This window comes from Mustela nivalis (genome assembly GCF_964662115.1).
Source record: "Mustela nivalis genome assembly, chromosome: 11".
Taxonomy (NCBI): Eukaryota; Metazoa; Chordata; class Mammalia; order Carnivora; family Mustelidae; genus Mustela; species Mustela nivalis.
In genome coordinates, this window is record NC_139030.1 from 64,923,823 (window position 1) to 64,950,938 (window position 27,116).

The 27,116-nt window shown below is 43.5% G+C and overlaps 1 protein-coding gene and 1 long non-coding RNA gene across 5 annotated transcripts in view; one reads left to right on the forward strand and one right to left on the reverse strand.

Annotated features, from left to right (window-relative positions):
- The window catches only part of LOC309843934, a 1,014,078-nt gene that overhangs the window by 267,083 nt on the left and 719,879 nt on the right, over positions 1-27,116 (reverse strand). The window lies entirely within an intron of this gene.
- Positions 1-27,116, forward strand: part of CACNB4 (calcium voltage-gated channel auxiliary subunit beta 4) — a gene marked incomplete at its 5' end in the record, with an annotated part of 250,066 nt that overhangs the window by 89,552 nt on the left and 133,398 nt on the right. Inside the window, 2 exons of one of the 4 annotated variants that reach the window (XM_082689938.1) lie at positions 22,511-22,875; positions 24,832-24,991. The exons of 2 other annotated variants lie outside the window; for them this stretch is intronic. In XM_082689938.1, coding sequence (XP_082546064.1) covers positions 24,986-24,991 — 6 coding nt within the window. Of the gene's footprint in view, positions 1-22,510; positions 22,876-24,831; positions 24,992-27,116 lie in introns of those variants that run through there. One more of the 4 variants, XM_082689937.1, reaches the window with a different exon arrangement.

The window sequence follows — 27,116 nt, forward strand, 5'->3', positions numbered from 1 at the left end:
AGAAGACACCCTTTCTTCCTAATAAGGACTTACTCCAAGCATTCATCTAAAAGCATATTTTCCCTTTGCAGACTTCAAACTGCTTTGAACTTGTTTGCAAGGTCAACCCTGCAACGATTTGGTAGAAACAAAGCTATTTGGGGAGCTGGAGTAAATGTTTAAGTAAACGGGGCCAAGGAAAACTTTGCTTCTTCTCAGGAGCAGTTAGTTAGTTGATAGCTCTAGCAGGTACTGGTGGGGGGTGTTAAAGGGCCTGAGTCCCAGGCTGTGTTGCTGGGCCCCACAGACTTGTAGATGACAGGCTTAAATGAAGCATCTCCATCAGTGGTGTTGTGCTTTGAGTCATTTTGCCTATACATTTAGCACCTTGTTTTTCCTGCTAATTCTACTTCAGTCTAATGTGTTTAACACCTCTGATGCTAAACACATTACTGAACAATTGCAAACCACAGATCACAAACTCAAAAAGGTCACACATGATATGTTTTCTTTTGATCTTAAAAAGATGGCCTTGTGGTTTATTGTCATTGCCTGGGGGAGTTTTCAAGGCATATTTTCCCCTGTGCCATCTAAAGGACAAGAACACTCCCGGTATATATCTAAGGGGATAGGCATGTTGGTAGTTAACGTTGGTGTTTCTGCTTGCCAACCTTTTGGAGGTACTCAGTGGGCCAGTAATAATCTGGAGTATGCCTTACTAAGTATAAACTGAAAATCTTAAAAACTAAAGTTTCTGCAATTTCTCTTAATTTCTGGCTTGTTCAGCGTATGGGCCTCAAATCTAAGTTTGTTTTCTGTTTTCACTTGGGTGCAGAAGTCATTGCAAGAATTTGCAAGAATAGTAGAAATCAGTGGGCTAAAAGGAATCTGGCTTTGTATGTATGTATCCACTAGATAATAGTCTGAGCAGGCAATAACCCTAGTGTAAGGAGCCCATGGGGCATCTAGAAAAGGGACCCGTTTCCAGATTAGTAAATTTTTTTTTTTTAACCCAGATTAGTAAAAGTTAAACCTCAGTGTGAGGATATTAGGCACATTAGACTGTTATTCTCCAAATGTGTGTCTTTGCATTTATCCATTTCAGCTTTAAATGTGGTCTCCGACCTCTGCCCCTTTATTCAGAGCAGTGGCCACCAGAACTCCCCTGTCGCCTCCTGTGGTTTGTTCGCCTCCCCTGGCCTGTAGATTTCTCCCTGCTGCATTATTTTATCCTTGCTTTGCCACTGCCACCTTATGCTCCTGGTCTGACTCGACTTTCATTGGCTCCCATGAATATCATCTCTCCTGGGCCCCAGGCTCCTAGTTCCTGTCCCTGAAAGTAGGTCTGGGCTTCCTGGGTCAAACAAAAATGGTATCTACAAATTACTTTGTCTCCAAGAGTGTTTCTAGATATAGTTAGTGATCAAAAATGTTTCCTAACAAGAGGAAAGCTTGTGGGTAAAGCCTTGATAGTTAAAAAAGATGTTAAGGGAGGTGCCTGGGTGGCTCAGTCAGTGGAGCGTCTGACTCTTGATTTTAGCTCAAGTCATGATCTCAGGGTCGGTGATTTAGAACCCCATGTCGGGCTCTGTGCTCAGTACAGAGCCTGCTAGAGATTCTTTCCCCCTTCCTCTGCTCCTCTCCCTGCCTCTCTCTCTCTCTACCCCTCACCCCTGACCCCCCGCCAGGAAAAAAAAAATGTTAAGGAAACATGGTTTACCATCTCTGACCCTGACCTTATCTGACATATTTTCTTGTCCTTTCTTCCCATACCTCCCAAAAAAGGATACCAGAGTTCAGAACCTTGTGAGATCCACTCAGTTTCAGCCCTGTCAGTGGGTGCGAGGAAAACAATAATTACTGAATTTAGCGGCCTATGAAGGTGTCATTTTGACAGTGCTGAGAACTGAAGTTTTCTGTTTGCATTGCTTGCAAAACCATTTGCAATTTAGGAAGTGGAATATTTCCAAAGCTTCTTTAGTGACATGGCTTGACCTTGATTTTGGAGGAGTAAAAGTCAGTGAGAGGATGTGAAATGCTCAGCTTGTGCTTAGACTCTGTGCACATAGCAGCAGGTTTTCCAGGGGTGGCAGAATGGGTCCCAGTTGAAATACTGGAAGGAAGGGGGTTAAGAGTTGCATCTTTGATTGATGCAGTGGGTAGGGTCTGGCTGCAACTTTATCAGAAACTTAAATTTGCTCCCCGGGGACCCAGTCTGCATTCACTCCTGTCAAGGACTAACATAATGACACATGAAACAACTATGCTGTTTACAGAAAAAGCTAGATTTTTGTGATGCTAAGTAAAAGCCCTCCAGAGTAGGTATCCACCTAATGGTTGTGGTTCCTGCCCAGGGGTTATTGTATTTTCTCTCCGTAGTTAGGTACTTGACAATCTCCCAAGCAAAGTTGCCCTTACATTTCATTCTTAGTTACTTGTAAGATAAAACTAATAATGCAGGGAGGAAACACACACCTTTATTAATTAAAATTCCCAGGGAATGGGACAAATGAAGAGAAAGTGCTTTTTCAAAACAGTGTGGCTTGCCCCATTGCATAATGAATCTTAGACACACATATACGTAGAGCTGGTGCTTTGGGGGCCCTGTGCCACATCTCCTCTCTGCACCTCGGATTTCGGATTTCGGCTGCAGCCGTGGTGGACAGTCCTGGTGCACCATGCCTCAGGGCTTCCTTCTGAAGCCTCTGGAGTTCACTCAGTCCTTGCCACAGCTTGTCCTTACATGCAGGGGCGTTAACACCCTGTCAGGCAGTGGGTTAGAAGATTTGACGGTTATTGTCCTAACTGTATATCTTCAGTGGAGCTGTTTGAAGGAAGCCCTCAGTGGGATTGAGCCCCAGTTCCTTGAGGAATGTGTTGTTCTTCATCGGCTCTCTTCCTTCCTTGACTCAGTCTCCTGTCTTCCTCATTCCTCCTTCCCGAGACCACCTCCTAAAATCCTTTATCTTAGGTTTTGCTCTGGGGGGAAGCCAGATTAAGACGGTCCTCATGGGATGATGAAGAAATCATTAGAAGCATCTCCTTTGGCATCTCCTTTTAAATCCCTGCTGATAAAGATTGTATTTCCTGATTTTTTTTAGAATTTGGAAGCCAGAAAAATGGAAAGATGATTGTTTATTTGTTTGTTTGTTTGTTTGTTTGTTTTTTATGGTCATGTCCAAAAAAGATTTTCAGATGCTCTGCATTCAGATGGGTATGACTTTAGAAAGTTAAAAGCACATTTTTCACATCCCCTTTCCAATTATTCCCATGTGATTTGGCACATTATAAGAGTTTGGCACCTAATGGCTGCTCCCAGACCCACATACATAGATTACAACATGAGATGAGGAAAAGTCATCTGGTCAACCCCTCTGCCTTCAGCCAGGACAGGAGTTAAACTCAGTTGTCTTGTGAGAGACCAACATGAAAAGATACTTCACAGTGAGCTTAACAGCCATGAAGACGAGCTTTTGGGAAGAGACATTCCCTTGGCTAGGTCTCAGCCATTCTGGAATTTTGGCCTTATTTGTTACTGATTATGACTATGATAAGGGCTAACTTGGGTCTCCAGCACAGGATCCCTAGGTTCATGGTCCTAAAGCTTAAATCAGAGCTGAACTGTTTAGGAAGTGATGAGCAGCTCAATCCCATTACTCTTTCTAAAGGGATTTAGTCAATGCTATTTGGATGGGAGCATGTTAGAGATAATCTGGGTTTCCTCATGGTGGGGGGGGGGGGGTTCTGTCAGATATTTCCTGGTATAACCAAATGCCTAAAGATACACAGGACTCAGACATGCAGTTTTTGAAAGAACCTTAGTATAATTTGCATCCCATATGTAATTCATTGCAAATATATTCCCCCTAGGTTATGTCATTTTATACAGCTATGCGATTTCCCAACTCCCAATTGCAAAACATCATTCTCAAATGACTGTTTAAACAAATATTAGCAAGATTGTAAATGGACTCACTTGTCATTTTATCAAACTAATTTTTGTGAAAATTCCCCTCACATCCTCTGTTATGTGTCTCTGCACACGGTCCTCTCTTTCCAGTGCTGTTGACTACCTCCTTGTTAGCTTTCTCCATTGGAATTATGCCTTTGTCAGGATGAATGTCATGACATTGGTGTTTTAGGTCTAATCAGAGGGTCAAGGGGATTAGAATGTGTTTTCTTGAAACTCCCTGACCAGTGACAAGGTTGATCCCAGAATTTGTAGAATTCTTTCATGTATTAAAAAAAAATTGGGGAGCCCATTCTATCTAGGAGGCACTGCGGTAGAATCAACAGTGCAACAAGGTCCAGTCCCTGTTCCTCCTGGAACACCTGTTCTCACCTGACTGTGGATGCTAAGTGCTGTGATGTGGTGGCACCTGGACCTGGAACATCTTGCAGCGGGGATCTTATAATCTGACCAGAGTGGAGTGTGCAAGAGATAAGGCTGGTCACATCAGGTTGTGGTTTATACTTTACCCGTGAGAGATTTTGAATTCTATCCCAAAGAAAGGGAGGTGTTATCGATGTTGTTTAAGCAGAGCATCATAAGATTTTATAGAGTATTTTGGTATTAAAATGGAAAGATGTGGGACTTGAGAGGTGGGCACAGCTGGAGGCAGGAAGGCCAGTAAGGAGGCTGTTTCAATAATGCAGGGGAAAAATTAGGAGAGCCTGAACTCCTAGGGATTGAGAAAAGAGGAGGAATTCAAAAGGTGTTGGGAATAATAAGAGAATATGGGATTCAGTGGACAGAGGGAAGGGAAGAGTCAAGGATGATCTTTAAATCTCTAAATCAGACAACTGGGGGCAGTGCCGTTCTGTTTTATGGCACAGGGACTTGGAACTCCAGAATTAAGTTTGACCTGAGCATACTTATTTATGAATTATCGGAAGATGGGAGGTGGTTGAAGTGAAGGGAGAACTGGAGGTAGAATTCTGGAAAATTGGAGAGGTGGCCAGAGAGTTGCCAACAAAAGGGAGGTCTGAAGTGTCCGAGGTCATGAAAGATGAAATTCTTTTAGATATGGTGAGGAAAAGGTCATTGCCGACCTTGGTGAGAACAGTTTGAGTCAGAGATGAGGATAAAGGGCAGATTTTGAAGACTGAATAGTGTAGGATAAATGAAGATCAAGAGTGTAGATATATTCTCTGAATGCCAGCTGTGAAGGAAAAATGAAAACAGGTTGTAGTGGGGAGAGGCAAGGCAAGAGAAGGTTGTTCTTCACAACATTTGTGTGTTAAGGGTAACAGCCAGGAGAGAGGTATGGGTTGAAGTTACAGTCAAGAGAGTGTATGAAACCAGGTTTATAATAAGGCCCGAGGAATTGGGGTTCTGAGCGTAGATGAAGAGATCAACCTTAGAAGAATTGGGATGGAAAGAGGTCCAATTTGTGGGATGGAACAGGAAATTCAGGAATATTGCTATATTCTCCTCCTGGGGAGTTAGGGTATGAGATAATCTGTTAACAACAAAAGAAGAGGTATGAGGTAGGAGTTTCAGACTGATGAAGATTTGTGTGGACTGAGGAGAAACTGAAGATAGTTATAGAAGGAGTGCTGGACAGTTGTTACGGACCGAGTCTTTGTGTCCCCCACATATTCACATTTTGAAGCGCTAATTCCCAATGTGATGACATTTGGAGGTGGGGCTTCTAGAGGGTAGTTGGGTTTAGATGAGGTGATGAGAGTGGAGCCTCTGTGATGAGGCTAGTGCCCTTATAAGGAGAGGAAGAGACACCAGATCTTGCTCTCTTGGCCATGTGAGAATATGGCAAGGAGGTGGCCCTATGCAAACAAGGTGGAGGCTTCTCACCAGACACCAGATCTGCTGGCACTTTGATCTTTGACTTCTCACCCTCCAACACTATGAGAAATAAATGTTTGTTGTTTAAGCCACCCAATATATCGTATTTTGTTATAGCAGTCCAAGTGGACTAAAAGGTAGTGTTGAGAGACCAGTGGAGGTCATAAGGCTGCATCTGCATAATTTTGATTTAAAAAAATCAGGGGCTTCTGGGTGGCTCAGTCAGTTAAGCCTCTGACTCTTGGTTTTGGCTCATGTCATGATCTCAGGGTTGTGAGAATAGAGCCCCAAGTTGGGCTCCATGCTCTGCACAGAATCTGCTGGAGATTCTCTCTCAGCCTTTCCCTCTGCTCTTCCCCCGCTCAAATAAATAAATAAATCTAAAAACAAAACAAAACAAAACGGACCGTTGACCCACTCTGGATAGGGTGGAGAAACTTTTTAGATTCCACCCTGCATAGGTGAAGTGAACCTAGGAAAGGCAGATGGACTGGGTGCAGTGTTCAGGGTCTAGAGAGCTCAGCAGGGCAGAGAGCAAGTAGATGTGAATAATGGAGAGACACCTGTAGAGGAATAAACAGAAAAGGAAGTGTCCTTGGGGAGGGATCCTGGCTTGTCTGTCCCTTTGCTTTCATTGTCCACTTTGACTTTTTTTTTTTTTTTTAGAAAAAAAAGAGACAGTGACATTAATTTATAGCCAGTCACTTGCAACAATTTCCCAATCGGATTTTACTTTACTTTGATTTCTAGGTTATTTTAACAGTATATCCTCATCTCAAACTTAGGATCTTTTGAAAAAATTTTATTTGAGTTGGTAGTAAATTATTTGGTAATAACAAGGGAATATAAAAATTATTTCATGAGATCAAGTTTTCAAATGAGTGGTACAATCTCTAATGAATATATGCAAAGACATTTTTCTGGCAAATTTATGCAGATGTATAAATTCCTCAAGAATGAACACCAGAAAAATGATACGTAATGACTGAGATAGTGTCATTGGCAGTGGAAATATACAAAAGGAAGACATTTAAATTGGTGGATCTCATGGAAACTGTGATTCACTCTCCTGTACATAGATTCTAAGTTATCTGAGTTAATAGCATTTGTAATGGCACTAAATTTAAAAAAATTAAAAAAAAAATGAAGAGGAGGGTAAAGTGCTGGCATGGTGATTTACAGTGACACACAGCTAAATGCCTAGGTGTGAACGTGTGACCTTGTGATTACACTTTTGTATATATGTCCTGGTTTTCTAATTCCAGTCACCAAGTTTAGTGCATTTGCTAATGCTTTTTTTCCCTTTTACATAGTTCAAAACATCAACAAAAGTCCCTTTATTTTGGATGCTTATTATATTCAGTGTCCTCCCAAGCTTTTCTGTCCTGAGGCTTTTTTGAGGGTGATGTCCGTGGCAGGAACAATCCAAAGGCAGGCAAAAGAGCCCCTGGAGAGAGATGAACAGAATGAAACAGAGTGTTCCCTTTGCTTCTCCGAACTCAACCAAGCACCCCCCTGAGTTGCAGTAGTAAACCATAAAAAATATTCATTGCCATATAAAGATTTAATTTTTGAAGTTCAAATAGCCTATCCGTCGTTGTCAATTAATTTGTACCAAGAGCCCAAGGTGGTTGGCATGATCATGCTGATACTTGGGGGAATTTATCTGTAGAACAGATAAAATAATTCATCTGGACTCATATTTTACCTAATTTTGAAAATCTGCCCGTTCCTCGTTTCAGAACATCAGAGTGAGTTTTCCACTTAAAGATTTGTCAAGGATATGAGTTTAGTCATCACATTCTGACCCAACAGAGTAAGTACTAGTTCTTAGCACTTTAGCTGGAGCTTCCCTGGAGCTTCACTTTCTTCCATAACGGTCACTCTGTGGTGGTATGAGATGACCACTTTTAGCACCTATGAAGGAAAGAAAGAATCTCTGAAACAATTTTTTGAGAACTTCTTGTGCTGATGATTTATTACTGTTCAATTTGGTATCCCCAGTAGGGGATTATGCTAAAGGTGACAACTGAGGTCCAGGCAATGCTAGGACAATCTGATTGGGCCAAGCTGTTCTTATACTAGTACATTCCAGCCAAATGAGAGTTATTAGAGTTGACGTGGAGGGCACTTTTCTTTGTGACATCAAATCTTTTTTCCCCTCATATTTTCCCCCATGATAGTGTTAGCTAACCTAGCTCTGAGAGTAAGATCAGGCACTTTCTAAGCCCAGGTTATATTAGGTTATGACTATGGTTAGCCATGTGACACCAGTATCCATAGCCACAGACTCTCCCACTCTGGTGCTTAATAGTGTTCAAGGAGAGTAACTGGTTGTTTAGAGATGGTAGTGGAATTGGGGTAGGTCTAAGTATTAGCTGAGATTTCTTATTTTGGTAAACATCACCATAAATCAATAAATAATACAGGCCTGTAGAATACAGGCAGAAACTCTCCTTGAGTTGGAAGAAGTGCCATTTTGGAAATACACACCAGCTGTTTATCCTGTCTACTGTGGAAATAACTTCTGCCAAGTGCTGGGTGTATAAACACAAGGTACATCAGTATTTAGATTACTTTCTTCTCATGCGAAACAAGATCATTCTTAGAAATAGAGAGTAAGAGATATGGGCAATGTTATGTCACCCAAAGTGGATGTCACAGAGTGGGTAGGTTGCTTTGTGGACGCAAGGTCAGCCCCACAGAATAAAATGATCTTATGGGGGCATACACTCTTCCTCACGTGCCTGAAGAACTGCATGCAGTGGCTCATTTACTTGACAGGTGTGATATTTGACTGTTGTCGTCCTAGTCTGGTGGTCCTCTCATTCAGTTGCCTACTAAAATGGCAGAGGGACTTTTAGAAAGTATAGATAATGGAATCTCTACTGACCTTAGGTTTCTAGAGTGAAATCCCACTGGTGATTCTGATCTTCTGCCGTTGCTGACAGCTCTTGCCCTTGATGCCATATTTCTAAGTCTTTCCCAGAAGAAACTGGAGATAAGAACATCACTGTCTCTGTTTGTTTTTTTTTAAGATTTTATTTATTTATTTGACAGAGATTACAAGTAGGCAGAGAGGCAGACAGAGGGAAAGGGGGATGCAGGTTCCCTGCTGAGCAGAGATCCCAATGCGGGGCTCGATCCCAGGACCCTGAGATCATGACCTGAACTGAAGGCAGAGACCTAACCCACTGAGGCACCCTGGCACCCCATCACAGTCTCTGTTATTCAGAGATGGAAATTCATCACTCAGAGAAAGTAGACTTGCTGTGCTTATGAAAATATGCAGTGTTGCTAAAATATTAGTTTATTAGCAAATATGTAGGTTCATTAGTAAAAACTACAAATTAAAGTGGCAACGAGATGCCACTTTTTGCACATAAAATTTAGATTTAAAAAATTAGACCCCTCGGTACCCCCCTCCTTGTTCCATGACTAGTGATAAGGCTAAGAACTAGAATTTCACATTTAACTAATAGGTATGTAAATTGGTAGAAATCTTTCTGTACAACATTGGCATTGTGATCAGAAGGCTGAAATTGTTCATACACTCTGACCCAAGAATATCTGGGAGTCAGCCCAAGAAAATAATCTGAATTGCAGATGACTATAATTCCAACATTATTTATAAGAGCAAAACAGTAGGAAATGTGTATTATATTCATATGATGTAATATTATGTAATTGTAACAAATTATGAGGAGTTTTGGGGAATGTGGGAGAAAATATTTGTTTTGTTAAGAGAATACAAAAGGTTACATGGAATGTGTTTATTTATTTATTTATTTATTTATTTGAGTGGGTGGGGAGGGGCAGAGGGGAAGGGAGATAAAGAGAGAATCTCCACCCAGAGTGGAGGCTGATGCAGGGCCCGATCTCATAACTCTGAGATCATGAGCTGAACTAAAATCAAGAGTGGGACACTTAACGAACAAAGCCACCCAGGCACCCTAGGAACATGTTTTAAATGTGAAGCAAAATGCATACAGAGAAAAACACTGAAATAATAATAGTAATCATATTTTAACAGTAAGACTACAGATTTTTCTTCTTGTCTTTGTACTTTTCTGAATTTTGTTACAAATTTTCTACAATATCACTTTCTAGAAGAGTATATTTACTCAGAAAAAAACAAATATACTCCTTGGAAATGTTTGAAAAACAAAAATTTTTTGTTTGGCAGTAGAAGATCTGATCACAAAATGGAGAGTTGATCCGTAAAGGGAAGATTTGTGGGAAATTTTAGTAGACTAGAAAAATGCTTAAGTTGTTTCAAGCATAAGAAACTGGATCGTAAACGCATGTTTTGGGGAAAGTGAGTGTGTGGATGAAATAATGCTCAAGCAAGGATAAGAAAGATATAGAGATGGCAGTAAACAAGAAGGTGGAGGGCAAATATAATGAAAAATATATTTATTCTCTTCGTTTATAGTTTCAGAGTTATGTGAAGTTAGGAAATTTCCCCATGATTTCTAACCCTTCAGATCATTCTGTTTGCTTTATATTCATCAAGTGTAAGGTTCAAAATGAAGTAAGCAGAACCAACAAGAGTGGAATGTGGAGGTAAATAGATGACCTCTACTGCCTGATCATCCTTTCTCTTACTGGAACTTTCTTCTCCAACTTTTGGTAGTTGATTTGTTTGATGGTACCTAAGGTAATGATTTCCAAAATTGCTGTTGGTTAATGTCTTAATATTCTAAATATTCTAGTAGATAATCGTTTTTTTAAAAGTAAACCTGTTTTAGCTGAGGCCCAACGTCCGTCTGCCTGACATTGTCTTTTAGCTCAAGACTTCGATGGCAAGCTTTAAAGTTACCTTTTTTTTTTTTTTTTTTTTTTTAATTTGACAGAGACAGAGAGATCACAAGTAGTCTGAGAGGCAGGCAGAGAGAGAGGAGGAAGCAGGCCCCCTGCTGAGCAGAGAGCAGATGGGGGGCTCAATCCCAGGACCCTGAGATCATGACCTGAGCTGAAGGCAGAGGCTTTAACCCACTGAGCCACTCAGGTGCCTCTTTAAAGTTACCTTGTAGGAAAAAGCTCATAACTTCTTATTAAGTTAGGCAAATCTGAGCACTTACTAATAGTACTCCTTCTCCTAATGCCTGTTCATAGTACTTTGAAAGCAATGTGTTTATGAACCAACCCCCTCCATTTTCTGGAATCAACTATTAGCATCTATTTATATCTCGTTCGTTGTATGTTAACATACCCAACATTGTTGACAGTCCTTCTGTGTTTATGTGATCCATAGGTTTCAATGGATGGTTAGAGGAGCCCAAGACACCCAGGAAACCTTATGATTTGACTTTATTTCCAGACCGACTGTACTGGTTTACATCTTGTAGTGTTTTATATTTATTTAGAGCTGATTGGGTATTCAAGAGTAACTTAGAGGAACTATTAGGAATAATTTTTTTAAGCTACTCCTTATGAAAAATTGTAATATTATTGCCTTTCCCAGTTTAGGAGAACAGATTTCTGAGGTACACAAGACCAGAGGGTCAAATAGTATTTACAGCTTTGGTTGTTTACACATGCTTCAGAAATACAGTGAGTTTCATGTGCTATAATGTACATGGCACCTAAATATTTACTTAGATATTGCTAGTTTTTAAAGTTTAGATATTTACTTTCTTAGTAATCTTAGTAATCTTAGTTTAGATATTTACTTTCTTAGTAATCTCTTAGTAAACCCGACATGGGGCTCAAACTCATGACCCGAAGATTAAGTCTCATGCTCTTCCAGGCACCAACTAGGAAGCCTCCGGATATTGCTGTTTTTAATTTTCAATCTATCTTTTCTAAATATTTGAGAAATCACCTTTTGTTATTAGGAAAAATACACTACCAAGCAACTTTGCAAAGGCCAGCAGTGTGTGTGTGTGTGTGTGTGTGTGTGTTTCTGAAGTCTTTATGCTTAGGTTCTTTATGCTTTTGGATTTTTGAGACATGCCTACAGATATAAGGAATTATTAGTTTTTTCATTCTCCTCAGTTTTCTATCAATACAAAGGTACATACATTATTTTTGCTATTTGTCCCAAATTTATATTATTTTCTATGAAGATGACTGTTGTTTTTTTTAATATTTGGTGTAAGAATCACTTCTGAGAATTGGAATTTAGATCAAGTAGCTCAGCTTGTTTCCGTTTGTGCCTCTTGGGGAAAGGCTTTTGACTTAGTGCTCCAACTAATTTTCCATCCAGTACTGCAAAGGAGATGACCAAACAGATTGGGAACGAAAAGAAATTATACTGAAAATTCAAATCTTCATGAGGAAATCTTTGTGGACTTTGCTAAAAGGTGGTGAATAATTTTCTCTTTGTAGTGATATACTTGAATTCAAAAACTCAGTAAGACTGAAAAAATTTTTTTAAGATTTTATTTTTTGACGGAGATAAACAGAAAGAGAGCACAAGGGTTGGGGAGAGGGGCAGAGGGAGAAGCAGACCCCTTGCTGAGCAGGGAGCCTGACTTGGGGCTTGATCCCAGGGTTCTGAGCAGAAGGTAGATGTTTAACCTACTGAGCCGCCCAGGCTCCCTAGTTTGAAAATTTTTAAAAAAATTATTTGGGCTTTGAAAAAGCAGTATGCGTTTTTTTGTTTTTTTGTTTATTTGTTTGCAATTTATGTGTTTTTAGTTTACCAACATTTTGTTTTTGTCCCTAATCTTTGGTTTCAGAAAATAAATAGGCTTATTGTGGCTAAAAACTAATATAATAATGTTCTGGCTTTAATGGGGATGGAGGGAGTCGTGGGATTTGTTGTAGTTGACCACCATTTCGGTTTTGTCAGCATTTTGTGAAAAAAGAGTTAGGAGAAATGACACAACCTAGTGAGGTGCCTTTTTCTAAGCCCAGTTCTGGACATCTTTTCTGGTTGCCTTGTTCTTGTTCTAGTAGCATCTATATTTTAGTTACTTTTGCACTTGGGATTAGGTAACCTAAACTGATTCAACAAAGGGATCTCCAAGTAAAGGTGCCTAAATAAGATGGAGGTGTCCTTCTCTTTCACCTCACAGTGCAGGAAAGCAGTCCAGGACAGCAGAGGTAGGACTCGCCACAGTTCTTTTACTGACTCAAGCTTCTCCAGCCTTATTACTCTCCATTTGTGTGGTTGAAATTGGCTCACCAGCAGCACATCTAAAGGAATGAGGAAGAGAGTGCGTGGTGGACAATCAGTGTCCTTTAAAGGACATGTGTAAGTTGTGATGTGTCAGAATATGTGATGTATAAGTTGGGTGCGTTACTTTCACTTGCATTCTGTTGGCAAGAACAGGATCCCATGTAGCTGGAAGAGAGGCTGTGAAATGTAGTTTCTCGTTGGAGAGTCATATGCCTTGCTAAAATTGGGAGTGGAATGCGGTTAATTGCTAAAAGGAAAAGTTGGAGAATGGATACTATGGCTTTTAGTCATCTTGGTCCCATAGAATAATAGAGAAGTCACCAGTGTGCAACAAAACCACCTTTCTTTCCTTACTGCTCACTGAGTAAACTATTGACCTGAAGCCCAAGACCAGTCCCTGTCCTGAGATAATCGTACTCAAGTCCAGCAGTATTTAAAAGTTCTAGGTCTGTTGCAGGTGGGGTCTAGAATGAGCATTGCTACTCTAAGCTTAGTATTTGGGTGTCAGTTAGATTTTCCTACTCCCGTGTATGTATGCTTAGTGTCTGAGGCTGCCTGAGGTATGATAGAACTTGAGACCATGGTCCCCTCAGGGCTATGTTGTATTGTGGAGGTCATCTTATATCATACTTGCTTACTCAGCTTTTTTCAGTGTAGTCACCGAACTTGTATTTTCCAGGTATTGTCGTAGGTACTGGATCAGACGGGGGTCTAACTCTTATTTACAAGATGAAAAAGACATAGTTCCTGCCCTTGAAAGATACATGGTCTGGCACTTTTTTCCCAGAGGAAAATAGGTATTTCTTCAAAAATATGTTCTGAGGCAACAAAGTTTTAAGAAACATCCCAGGACCCTGACACTACTATTCATCTGTCATACACCAATATCCCCTTTGCTGACGTAAGTCCAGCTCAGACCTGAGTTCCTGACTCTCCTTTCCATTTTTATGGCTTGTTTTCTAAATCCACAACAGCCTTAAAATTGACTGCACAGATTCCTGGCTCATTCCCTTCTCTTTTGACTCCCTTAAGATCTCAAACATCTTCTCACCTAGGCTGCATGGGTTATGATGGAGACCTTGTCATCAGCGCTCAAAATGAGGATTTTCTTTTCATGTGTTTTATTCAGTTCCTGCAACCAGTATTTATGGAGAATGTTTTATGGCATGAAGCATTTGAATACAAAACTGAGTAAGACATGGTTCTTGTTCTTTGGTTGTTCATCTTGTAGTGGAAGAAGCAGGTTTACTGGACAGAGTCCACTGTCATGTTGTAGGCCCATTGGCAGAAGTAGAAGAGGACAGAGTCTAGAGGAAGGAGTGTTTAATGTCTAAGGGAGCTGTGGAAGGTCTTCATGACGTTTACATCGGATCTTAAAGAACGAATTTGCCAAATACAAAAAGCCGAGTGTGGGGTGTGGCCTAGGGGAGGAGACCTCCCAGACTATGTGAGTATCATGTGCAAGGGTTTGAAGGTTTGAACGATCATGGAGTCTTTTCTCCTTCACCCTCACCTTCACCACCTACCCTCAGAGAATCAGCACATCGCAAACTGTTTTCTTTTCTTTTTTTTTTTTTTAAGATTTTATTTATTTGACAGACAGAGATCACAAGTAGACAGAAAGGCAGGCAGAGAAAGAGGAGGAAGCAGGCTCCCTGAGGAGCAGAGAGCCTGATGCGGGACTCGATCCCAGAACCCTGGGATCATGACCTGAGCCGAAGGCAGAGGCTTTAACCCACTGAGCCACCCAGGTGCCCCCGCAAACTGTTTTCTTTGAAATAAAGATGTCATTAAAATAACACCTGTATGTCATACCTCGGTTAGGTCGTGTGTAAGAATCTAAATCTGAACAGGACTGCTCTCCCAGTCAGGGCGCGAAGACGATTTTGTGTGGACTCTCTAGGGATGCTCAGGTTCTGAGTTTTCTTACCTTCAGAAAATACTCAGAAGCAGCCAAGGAGCTCAGGGCCATCATGAATTATTCACATATTGATTGAAAACCATCTGTGTGCAAGGCTCTGTGCTAGGCAGTGAAAATCTAATGGTAAGTAAGAAGCTCTTTCCATGAATCTCCCATTCTGGAGAAAGGTATTAATTCATCAGTCTCACTAATGCGTGTTCATGGAGGGCGAGGTGGGAGAAGGTGTAGGGTTCCAGGCAAAGGGCTCAGGATAGACAAAGCAGGGTGGTGGGAGGGAGTGTGATGTGTCCAGGAAGACCAGACTGGCCATAGGGAAGAGAATGAAGGAGACAGGGATTCTAGAAATGTCGAGGCTGGGCTAGACCAGGTTAAAGATTTGGGTCTTAAGGGCAACAGGAAGCCTTAAAAAATTTCAGATAGGATCTGACACAATCTGATTTTTGTTTGGAGGATATATTAGGGTATGCAGTATATATGTGTGGATGTTTATTTGATAGCCTAATGGATCTGTACATAAACTGTGTTATCAAATCAGAGAGAAAAACTCCTTCTGGGAGGCAAAACCACGAATTTCTACCTAAAAGTAGTAACAATATAGAAAATAAAACTTCACAAATTTTACTCGAAAAAACAAACAAACAAACCGAACTTTCAACTAATGTTTACCTATATTGCAAATTAGGAACCGTAGGAAAGTGGTTTGCACAAGTCTGTGCAGTAGGTTGATGACTGATTGATTTCTGCCCTGCTGCATGGGTGAGAGGGAGCCCGTCCTCCCCGCTTTTCTGCTCTCACCCCTGCCAGAGCTTTGCAGATAAAGGAATCGGATTACTGTCCAGCTATGATGGCAGCCATCTCCTTGGCTCAGTTTCTGTCTTCGGGACCTCTGGTATTGGTACGGCCCGTTCCTCAGTCAGCTTCCGGGAGGATGCAGTCCTGTCCTGCTGATACTCGGGTTACCAGCTTTCCAGGAGTGCAGAGCAGGCAGCAGTTGGGAAGCTCTAATTGTGAAATTAGCGTGAATAATATTAGCTAACTGATGTACTGGTGACAGTGAGGGACCAGCTGGACAGGTCTGCTCGGTTCGTTTTGGAGAAATGTGGAAGATAAAGTTACGTCGCGTGAATGAAAATTGTGGCTATATGGAATGTTTTTGCCAAGAGATTGCCATTTTTTTTTTTAACAGAAATTTTGGGAAGTGAGAGACCTCTGAGTAATATGCCCATCACAGGGAGGGATCTGTCACTTTCTGTCGAGTTGAATAGGCCAGGGGAATTTTCTACCTTACTTAACGCTCACTCTTTTATGAATTATGTAGTATTATTTTTTTCCTGGAGCCATCAAGAATAGCAGGGAGGAAGGGAGCTAGTCTATATATTCATTCTTCCTTTGAGTGTCTTTTGGGTTTTCTGTCTCTGACTTTTTATCCCTGCTTCTCTCTGTGTGCCTTTCTCATGCTGGTTTTGCCTCCTTAGTAAGAACCACTAGGGGCACACAGTACAGGATTTTCCTGGAGACCTTCTCTTGCAGTGGTCAGTGACAAGCTAAGGCAATCCAAGAGTGGCTAGTGGGGGGGGATGGAGGTGAGAATTCTAGTCTGGCAAGAGGCCAGGCCGTTGGGAAGGCCAGTGTGAGAGTGCTTCGTGTCCAGGAGTGTGGGTATCTCATGGGCTGGGGCTCATGGGAAAAATGGGGAGTTCAGCGTGGCGGCCGAAGGGTCGAGGTGTTGTCAGGCTGACGAGGCCTGGGTGTGCGTGCCAGCTTCAGCATAAGGAGAAGGCAGCCTGGCCAGATGAAGCTGGTAGGCAGCCGGGAGGAGGCTGGCATGAAGTTAAGTAGGGCAACAGGAGGCAGGATGCTGATTTCAGCTCTGCTGGCTGAAACCGGGGACCCAGGTGGGGATAGAGAGGGCCAGGCCTGCATCCGGGGCAGGTGTGAGGAATCCCACCCCAGAGGCAAAGAGCACCAGGGCTTCAGGCCAGGGCTTCAAGAAGCAGCCGATGCTTATGGGGTACCGAGTGTACACCGGCCACTCTCTGAGCATTGTCTTCTATCAAAGCTCCTAATCTGCATGATGACCTTAGGAGAACCCTCATTTAATAAATAGGGAAGTAGAGGCACAGATAGGCAACGAGCCTGCTGAGTGTTATCCAGCTGGGAAGTGGCATAGCAGGGACACATGGGCAGCCTGGCTTAGGAGTCCCTTCTCCTAGCCACCCTGTTCCAAAGCATTCGTCTAACACTCTGCTTGGGAATACTGTTCACGAGAATGGCAGTGTGGCTGGGGGGCCTCGGAGCTAGGTGAGGTAGACAGCCTTGACTCCATACTACTTCTCTTAAAAAAAAAAAAAAAAAAAGCCAATTCTTTCTGCCTTTTTATGTGTCAGGCACTTTCCATGTGCCCTTCATATATTACCTCCTTAAGTTCTGAACTATTATTATCTCCATGCTAAAGATGAGGCTCAGAGAGACTCCAAGGTCTGCCTGCCTAGGTCGTAAAGTCTCATTTCACTCTGAAAACCCCTAACAGGGAGATTGATTGTAGTGTTTTGTTTTATTTTGTTTTGTTTTCATTCTTTTGCTCTGCGGGTACCACCTGTCTGCAGCACATCAGGGAGGAAAGAGAGGTTACAATATTAATGCTCGCTTGCACTGCAGCACATTCTAGAGGCGAAGGAACGGATTTATACTTGCAGAGCAGAAGAGGGAGAAAATCACCCAGCACACTGTGTTCACTTAGTAAACGTTAAACAAAAAAAGCAACAACCCCAAGGCTCAATTGGCACATAAAGGCCTTGGGTTTGTGCTCTCGCCCATAGAGCCAGTGAGAATCTAGACACCATTCCTTTGTCTTTTCCCTGACCTCTCAGAGTCCTGCGGTAGAACGTGTAACTGAACTGGCTTAGAAGAGTTAAATTCTGGAGAAATCTGGATAGAAAACCTGAGAGCAAATTCCCTTTTGCTTCCAGATCTATGTCAGCTATCTTGATCATGGCTGTCTAGAACTCCAAGCTAATCCACACTGGCTCTTGGCTTTTCTCTCCCTCTTCCCCTCCCTTCCCAAACAAGTAGAAAGGAGAAATGCTTGTCCTTTGTCTTCCACTGCCAATTCCATGGGTTTGTTGGACCACAAAGACCAGCCCAGGTAAGGACAAGGAATTCTGTGTCCCTAAGTTTGAAACGAACAAAAAACCAAACTCTTCCCCTGAGATACCGAAGAGAGCTTTCCTAATTTTTTGAGGACAGTAACATTTTGTCCACTGTTGAAACATTTGTCAAGTTGTAAGAACTACCTCCATACCAGGAATCATGGGGACTTAACAAAACAGAATTACACAGGAAATGTCTTTTCATAAGGTCTTTTGACTTTAAACTGTTGATGGTAATGAGAGGGGACTTGAATGGAATTGGGTGGGATGCACATTCAACAGAACAGCCTCAAAATGGAGACAGCCTTTTTGGGGGCTCTGCAGTTTTGGAAGCTCCTCAGTAGGAGAGGTAGGTGTGTTACTGGAAGCACCAATCCGAGATGAGCTGCAAGGTTCTCAGATTCATTCTCACTGTAGCCTGATGTAGGAGAAGTAGACCCGGGTGGAGTGGCTTCTCCTTCATCTGCTCCACCAGTCAGTAACTGGAGATTCTTGAAGTCAAAACCAAGGGGGTACCAGTCCCTCAGCTAGTTTTCACCCCTTTCTGCAGTGAGAATTGAAATTTAGCCCTCAGAACTTAGGCCTTCTGGAATCCTGAGGCCCTTTTATCAAAAGTTAGAGACTTGAGAGGATCTGAAACAGAGCCCAGGAGGCTCCCAGGGACCTTCCACTACTTCTCAGCTTCACAGATTCTCAGTTCAGAGAATCATGGACAGAGATGGTCCGTTCCAAATCCCCTTAGAGTTATGAGTGCATTTTTCTAGAAACTCCTCAGAGTGCCTAAATGAATCTCTCCACAGGGTTCCTCAGAACTCTGGGATTAGCCTGAGGACTGGGTTGAAGCCTCTAAGTGACTTGCAGTTGCAATGCTTACTCTGTGTGGATCTAAATCCTAGGGGCCAACTCCGAGTCTAGTACTGACTTTTCTCTTGTCAGTTTATGGGTGACCAAATGACTTGTGATGAGACCGTTTTTAGGAAGAAAGTAGGAAGAGATAGGGGTTTCCCATCAAAGTGACCTTCTGTTTTTACCAAATTCCTCCTGGGATCATGCCCACTGCTTCTCTTCCTCCCTTTTCTTGAAAACCCCATCAAGAAGGGAGTGGGGAGGGCCTCAAGAAGGGAATGGGGAAGGGCACCTGGCTGACTCAGTTGGTAGAGCTTGTGGCTCCTGATCTCAGGGTTGTAGGATTAAACCCTACATTGAGTGTAGACATTACTTAAAAATAAAAATAAAATCTGGGGCGCCTGGGTGGCCCAGTGGGTTAAAGCCGCTGCCTTCGGCTCAGGTCATGCATGATCCCAGGGTCCTGGGATCGAGCCCTACATCGGGCTCTCTGCTCTGCGGGGAGCCTGCTACTCTCTCTCTCTCTCTCTCTCTGCCTGCCTCTCTGCCTGCTTGTGATCTCTATCTCTCAAATAAATAAATAAAATCTTTGGAAAAAAAATAAATTCTTAAAACAAAATAAAATCTTTTTAAGAAAAGATTTTATTTATTTATTTGAGAGAGATAGAGATTGCTCACACATATGAGCAAGGGTAGGAGGAGCAGAGGGAGAAGGACAAGCAGACACCGCGCTGAGTGTGGGGCTTGCACAACATGGGGCTCAGTCTCACCACTCTGAGATCATGACCTGAGCTGACACCAAGGGTTGGATGCTCAACTGACTGAGCCGCCCAGTTGTCCCACAAAATCAATCTTCCCTCCCCCTTCCTTCCTTCCTTCCTTCCTTCCTTCCTTCCTTCCTTCCTTCCTTCCTCTCTCTCTCTTTCTTTCAATTTTATTTATTAATTTGAAAGAGACCAAGATAATGACAGGGATAGTGAGAGAGAGCATGAGCAGGGGGAGAGGGAGAAGCAGGCTCCCCTCTGAGCAGGGAGGCCAATGCAGACTTGATCCCAAGACCCTGGGATCATGATCCGGACCAAAGGCAGACACTGAATTCACTGCGCCACGTATGCGCCCCCCATAAAATCTTGAAAAGAAAGAAAGAGAGAGAGAGAGAGAGAGAGAAAGAAAGAAAGAAAGAAAGGGAAGGAACACTCCAGTAAAATGAGGCCTGGATCAGGTGACCTCTGAGGTTCTCACAACTCTAATAGTTTTTGGTTCTGAGTCCAGCATTTTTTTTTTTTTTTTTTTTTTTTTTTTTTTTTTTTAGTGTCCTGGGCGGCAGACCAAGCCAGCCTGCAACTGTTTGACCTCTGTTCTTAGTCCTGCAGGGGTTGGATTTAGGGTTGCAGGGAGTGACTGTAGGATGCTCTGTTTTGTCCAGGGCCTCCCTCCTGATGTCTCCCTTGCTTACTGCTGGTATTAGTCCAACCCTGAATGAGCCTCTGCTCCTTACAACCTTTCTTTGGACCCGCACATTAGCTGCCAGGAGCACCCCATGGCCAAGAAATGGAGGAGGGGAAGGGAGCCGTGTCCAGGTTTCCCGGTAGGGAGCAATTTCTCTCCTCTGGGTGAATTATAAAAGTGGTCTGCCTCTGGTCTTGCCCCTAATTTAGTTGTCTCTTTAAAGATATTCAGGAGCTATCCACACTGTCAACTGACGTGGTAAAATAAGGAAACGATCTAGAAAACCTTAAGGAGAGAAAAGACCCTCTTGCCTCAGTTTTCTAGAGATTCTGGCTAAAATATCATATGGCTCTAGTTAATTATAATAACAATTTGATACAAGAAGTTGAGGCTCCAGATCCTTTGACACAGCCCTCTTGCTTTATGGAGGGGAGAGCTGAGGGTCCGCCTGGCAAGCGAGGAGCTCCAGGACACAGATGTGTCAGCAGGGAGCGCGGACGCTGCGTTTCTTTCTCTGGAATCCTGCCAGTTGCCCCCATCTTCCACTGCTGTCCTCCCTCTGGGTAGGCACAGATGACCTCCTATATGAATCCGACCATTTGGGGCTTCTGAAAGACGGATGAGTCCTTTTGCTATCTTTCATATTTCAAAGTGACTAAGTATTGGTTCCGTTTGCAAGATGTGCAGCTGGGATTGAAAGACCTCCTGGGGTCCGTGCAGACCTGGGAGCACTGTGCCCAGCAGTTGTAGCTCTTCTGTTGCTTTTTTTGTGACTCAGGTGTCTTCCTTCCTATGCTTTTCAGAGGTACGAGCTTGAAGGACAGGCCCCATTTCCCAGGTCCGTGGCCAGCTGGTCACTCCCAGGCTGTGCTCCCGTGAACGGCAGCCGGTGCCTCCCACCTGACAAGGCAGGGTTGTCACTGATAAGTGTTTATGGCGCACGTTGGATCTCAAAGTTTTTTTCTCGGAGTTATTTCCACCCCAGTTTGGCAGGTGAGGAAACCAAAGCCCGTAGAAGTGGTGACTCGTTCAGCATCATCCAGCCAACGAATGGTGAAGCAGATCCTGAGATTCAGAGCCCCTGAGTTTCCGGGTCGTTGCCTACCTCAGTGAGTCATGCAGCTTCCCTAGATGACGTTCTTTGCCCATCACCAACTTCTTTTTTCCACATCTAGCTGGCTTCTCGCAGCGTGAGCTCCCCTGTTTCAAAGCTGCAGAACCTTACTGGTTGGCCAGAAAGCAGTATTGAGGTACGCTCCAGTGGGGGACCGGACCTAAGTCAAACTGAGTCATAGTGTGGGGGGGAGCAGAGGGAGGCAGTGGACTTTTTCTGCTTGGGTTTTGGGAAATGATCAGTGCTGTTTTAGGAACATTAAAGGTCTAAGTATTGGAAAGGGGATGAAAGCTTTAAGTGAAAACACTAGCTGTCACAGATTCAAAATGTCAAATTAAAAAGACAATAAATATTTTGCATCTAATTAAAAGCCTTGGGGGTGCCTGAGTGGCTCAGTGGGTTAAGCCTCTGCCTTTGGCTAGGGTCATGATCTCAGGGTCCTGGGATCGAGCCCTGCATCGGTCTCCCTGCTCACTGGGGAGCCTGCTTCCCCCCCTCTCTCTGCCTGTCTCTCTGCCTACTTGTGATTTTTGTCTCTCTCTATCAAATAGATAAATAAAATATTTTAAAAATAAATAAGTAAATAAAAGCCTTGGAGAGGCTTTGGGCTTCTTTTTCAAACTTCACTAGTTGGGTCACAGAGGTCTTTTCTTGCCGGTGGGGGCAGAGAGACTTCAGTGAGAACACTGAAAACTTTTACAGTAGAAATTTCCTCAAGAAATCTTACCATCTGTTTATCATATCCATTTTTCCTTTACCTTGGTGGGTTTCTTTTCTTTTTTTTTTTTTAATGACTTATTGCCCGTTTGACTTGAGTTGCCTCTGTTAAGCACAGATGTTGGATGGAAGTTCGTACCTGTTTGCCTGTCTTTGTACAATATTCCCCGAAAGTAAAATTTCTCCTTTGCCCCCCGCCCACACCCATTGTGAATTTAATTAAGAAGGGTGAGCAGTTGTGTTTAACGTGTTGGAGAGTCTGCCTTTCCAGACCTTCCAGGCAGCCTGTCAGATCCTGGTAAGTGTGGATTGCAGAACCACACAGTGCCGGCGAGACAGGAAGCAGCGCTCGCTGGGTAGGATGCTCTGAGGCGCCCTCCACTCTCCGAGGGAACACTCTTCAGCTGACTGAAGCAGGGAAGGCGAGCCAATCACAGGCGGCTTTCCTAGCTCAGTCACCAGTCTGTGGCTGAGGAAGGGTTTTGCTTTTTTATGCTCTGTATTGGGAAGGCAGATAAAATGCCAGGGCTGGACTGCCTCTGGGGATAACCTCAGCCTGTGTGATGTGAATGAATAGCCTCTTGCCTAGTAAATCCCCAGGAATTGATAAGGCAAGCGCTGTTCTTCCAACAGGCCTTTTCTATCTTTTAGTTGTAGCTGTGGCTTCTGTAGCAATTTTATTTTTGCCTTGGAAGAGGTGCTCTGGATTATCAGACCTCCATGTATGACAATTTGTACCTGCATGGAATTGAAGACTCGGAGGCTGTAAGTATTTTCAGAGGTAGCTCATTCCCTCTCCCCTCCTCTTCCTCCTCCCACTAACCCCCACCCCCCAACCCCATTTCTTAGGCAACGCAGGGAACATGGAGCTGAAAGCCAACATCATTCGGGGGCTTGCTGGCTGCTGTGTGAATGTTCTCTGTATAGTTCAGAGTGAACCGAAATTACGTTTTATTATATAATTTCTTGTCAAGCAAGAAGGAAATCAGGGTGCTAGCCGGGGCATCTAAGAGTGTAAGCTGTTTGGGATCTATACCTTACTCAGTCCACGTTTGATCTCACAAGGGGTAACTGCTCCTTGTAGACCGGCTTAAACTCTGCGGAAAGTGTCTGTGTTTTCCAGTAGAAGGGTTCAGAGAAAAGGCTCATTCATTATATAATACACATTGTTGATGTAGCCCGCATGAATGGAAGTTGCTCAGCTATAGCTCTATTATGTGCTTTCTGGCCAAAGAGTGGAGCAGATCCTCTGCTTCTTTGTTAAGGAAATTAGATGCAAAGGTTGTGGTCATCTAACAGCCCAGTGCAGAGGCAGAGAGAGGCCAGCGTTTCTCTACTCTACCCTGGAAGACCGAAGTAGGCTCACGTGTATTTTGGCTGAGAAAACTGGACTCCTTTCCCTCCGTAGGTCAGCTCATGTAATCTATTAAAATCGGGATGAAAATGGTTCTCCGAGATCCCTAAAATCATACAACCAGAATGTTAGCTTTGGAATATAGGGTCCAGCTGATGACTTAGTCTTGTTCTCACTATATGCTAGGGGTAGTTCCTGATTTGTCATCAATCATAGAGAAACCTTGCAAGGTAAAATGATTTGGGGTGGCTGATGGGACCTGCTGTGGGGAGTCTGAATTTTAGGAGTGCAGTGCCATACACGCGGCTACATTTGAAACAGGAATGTGTTATATAAGATTCCCTGGCTGAACACTCAATAAACAGACTATAACGACAACAACAACAAAGCCCTAGGGTCCCCGTCAGTGCAGACGTATGCATCAAACAGTGCGCTCTCAATGAAAGGTAGAAATCCTCCGTTCTGATAAGGCATTCCATTTTTCCTTCCCATCTGTGTGTTAGCTCTGACTCTAACTCTGTTTTGCAAAGTCTCTCTGCGTGTTGCCCAGCGTGCTCGTAGATTATCACACGGCCAGCTGATTGCAAGGGACTGTAGTGTGAAACCCTGGTGGCTCCAATCGAGAAAGTCCACGCTTGCGAGTGGGGTGGAAGAATGGAAAATGCAACTATAGGAGTTCAGTAAGCCAGTTTCCTCGGTGGGGCTCTTCAGGAGGCCTGGTTGTTTCTCCCACCCCTTCTCTCCACACTCAGTGATGAAACGTGTGATGCTTTATTGAATTGCAACTTTTATTTGCGACCATCGATTTTCAACTCGGGCACTGTATTGCACTTACGTGGATGGGAGATATTTCCGAATCACCAGTTGTTTTAGAAACCGGCTGGCAAGAGCAGAGTCGGCTAGGAACTAATGTATCCAGCACCTTGTTCTCTAGAACTGTGTAAATTTCAGATGCACTGGTTCGGAGGGGAGCCATTATAAGTACGAAAAGATTTTTTTTTTTTTTCCTCCTTTTGGTCCAGCCTCCCAGGACGGCCGAGCTTCACCGTGGGGTGGGAAGTGCAGAGCGCAGTGCTTTGACTCGGGCGGTAGCTGATGGTGGGTTAGCGCTAGGTACTGCAGTGCCGTGCTCCGGGTGACTCAGTGGTGACCAGCAGCCTGGGATCCTCAGGGATCTGTGGAGGCCAGGAAGCTGGGCAAGCCAAGGGACCAAGAGCGGCGTCCGGCCGGTCCTTACTTGGAAGTACGGGAGGCTCTCGGTGGGGGTGGGATGGGCAGCGCATCCCTGCAAGCCGAGGGGAAGGCAGAGGTGTTTGCCGGGGTGAACTGGCTCAGAATCCTCATTCGAGTTTATTTGTTTTTATAAGGAAGAATAATGTGATGTGTTACCCACGATGGTGTGACCAAAGCTTCAAGCCAGTGGAGAAGACTAGGCCTAAATAGCTGACCCGGTGAAGTGACAGATAAAGCCACACCTGGAGTACCACATCCTCAGCAGTCTTTCTCAGTGCTAAGGCATTGATGGCTGTAAGTGTGGGGGCTTGCCTAGCCTGGAGCAGTGCTCCTGGAGCAGGGCTGCTGGATAGGTGTGGAGAGGCTTTTCTCAGATGACCAGCTGCAGTCCAAGAATATACAGGCACTAAAAGCTGAGCACGGCACTTTCTCGGGGGGGTTGGGGTGCCGTCCGCCTATGTCCTACCGCTCTGTGCTGTTGCAAACGTCTCTGCGGGGTGTGTGGGGGTTTAACACGGGATAAGTGATTGTATTCAGCGTGTTCACACCGTAAGTCTGTAATAAGATCATCTTGCCGAGGGACTGATGAAATTTTATTCTGAGTAAGGATAAAGTGTTATTATACACTGTTAGCACCTCATGTCCCCGCAGTAGGAGAGAGATTTGGGTCCTGTTATGCAAGGTTTTCCTTGAGATTCTGGTCCAGGGATAGATAATATCCTCCTAATAGTCCAGCTTTTCACTCGTCACCTCGGCGTTTCACGCACTGTATGTATAAAGAGAGAGGGACAAGGGCCATGGGGGAACACACCTGAGTCTGGGCGTTTTAGACTCTTGAGTTCTATGGAGCCTTTTGGGACAGGTCCATTCGCTTCTGCTCTGGTTTCTAGGAGAGTCGTTGATTGATTAGGATGTAAGGCAGTGTAAGAGATGATTCAATGCCCCACAGCAAGGCTCTGCATGGGAATGAGAGATTTCACGCAGAACATCACGTTACTCCTTTTGTTACCTTGACATGTGGATTGTGGAATGTGTGCTTCTGAATGAGTCCATACCCAGACCAGGCCAGGTGCTAGAGATGGTGCCCACAGACTCGTACTATGTTGTCTTCTGTGTAAAGCTTGCCTTATTCCATCTTCACTACCTGCCCTTGGTCTTAATACAGGTCCAGGTGGCCAAGATACTTTTCAGTGACAGAGGCTCCAGGATATACTATGTGTTTGTTTGTCTGTTTCTTTTTTTTATCCGATTCACGATAGATTTTGGTAGATCTCCTCCTTGGTATACATGTTTTACAAGAGGATCCATGGTATATGTTAGCGTTTGTGAAATCACGAGTAGATTTCTTTTTTCATTCAGCAAGCTTATTACACAGGCCATAGCAGGGGTGTTCTTACAGGGAGAAGTGGAAGAAGCAGATAAGTAGAAAAAGTTACCTAAACATCCACCGCGGTATAATCACTGTTAACATACTGATTGTGTCTTTTCAGACTCTACCTGCACATCCATGTGAATATGTCATTCTAAGCCTGCCCCTGTGTATGGCATCCTGTGCTGTGAAATGGTGTTCTCAGCTGATCAAAGATGCCGTATACTAGAACCAGACTGGCCTGTGCAAGAGGTGCTTTGCACAATTTCAAGCTCCTGCATGGACCTTTTGGAGTTTCGAGTGATTTAAATGAAATACAGATTCCTAGAGTATTTTGCAAAGTGAAGCCCGGGCTGTTCTCACGTAGAATTAATTGTTGATTTCTTTGACTCAGTCGCTTCCGTCTTCGATGCTGATGTTCTAACGTGCTTCGAGGGAGGGACTTGGTCTTTCTCAGGGAAAAAGAGAATCAGAGCATAATCCAAGGCATTTACTAGTGAGGAAGAGATATTCTTGGACGTGTTTCCAATCATAGAAAGGAGCCTTATGTATTTACTAATACTGTGAGAAATCTTACTGGTGTGAAAGTTAGAGTGAAGGTGAATTTTTAAAACTATAATGTGTATATAGGGGCGCCTGGGTGGTTCAGAGGGTTAAGCCGCTACCTTTGGCTCAGGTCATGGTCTCAGGGTCCTGTGATCAAGCCCTGCATCGGGCTCTCTGCTCAGCGGGAAGCCTGCTTTCCCCTTTCTCTCTGCCTGCCTCTCTGCCTACTTGTGGTCTCTCTCTCTCTGTCAAATAAATATAATGTGTGTATAATACCTGTATGGGCATATAAAAGCACTTCTTTAAATTTATATGTATCTATATATTATTGTAAGTATAGCTATATGTTAATTGTCTAAACTATTCATTTTCTATAAGCTGCACAACTATGTACATTGGCCTAAATGTCTGTGTATCCATAGTTGTACATCTACTGTGCACTCTTGGTGCATAGTTGTACATCTACTGTGCACTCTGGAGCATATATAGATATGCTCCATGCTT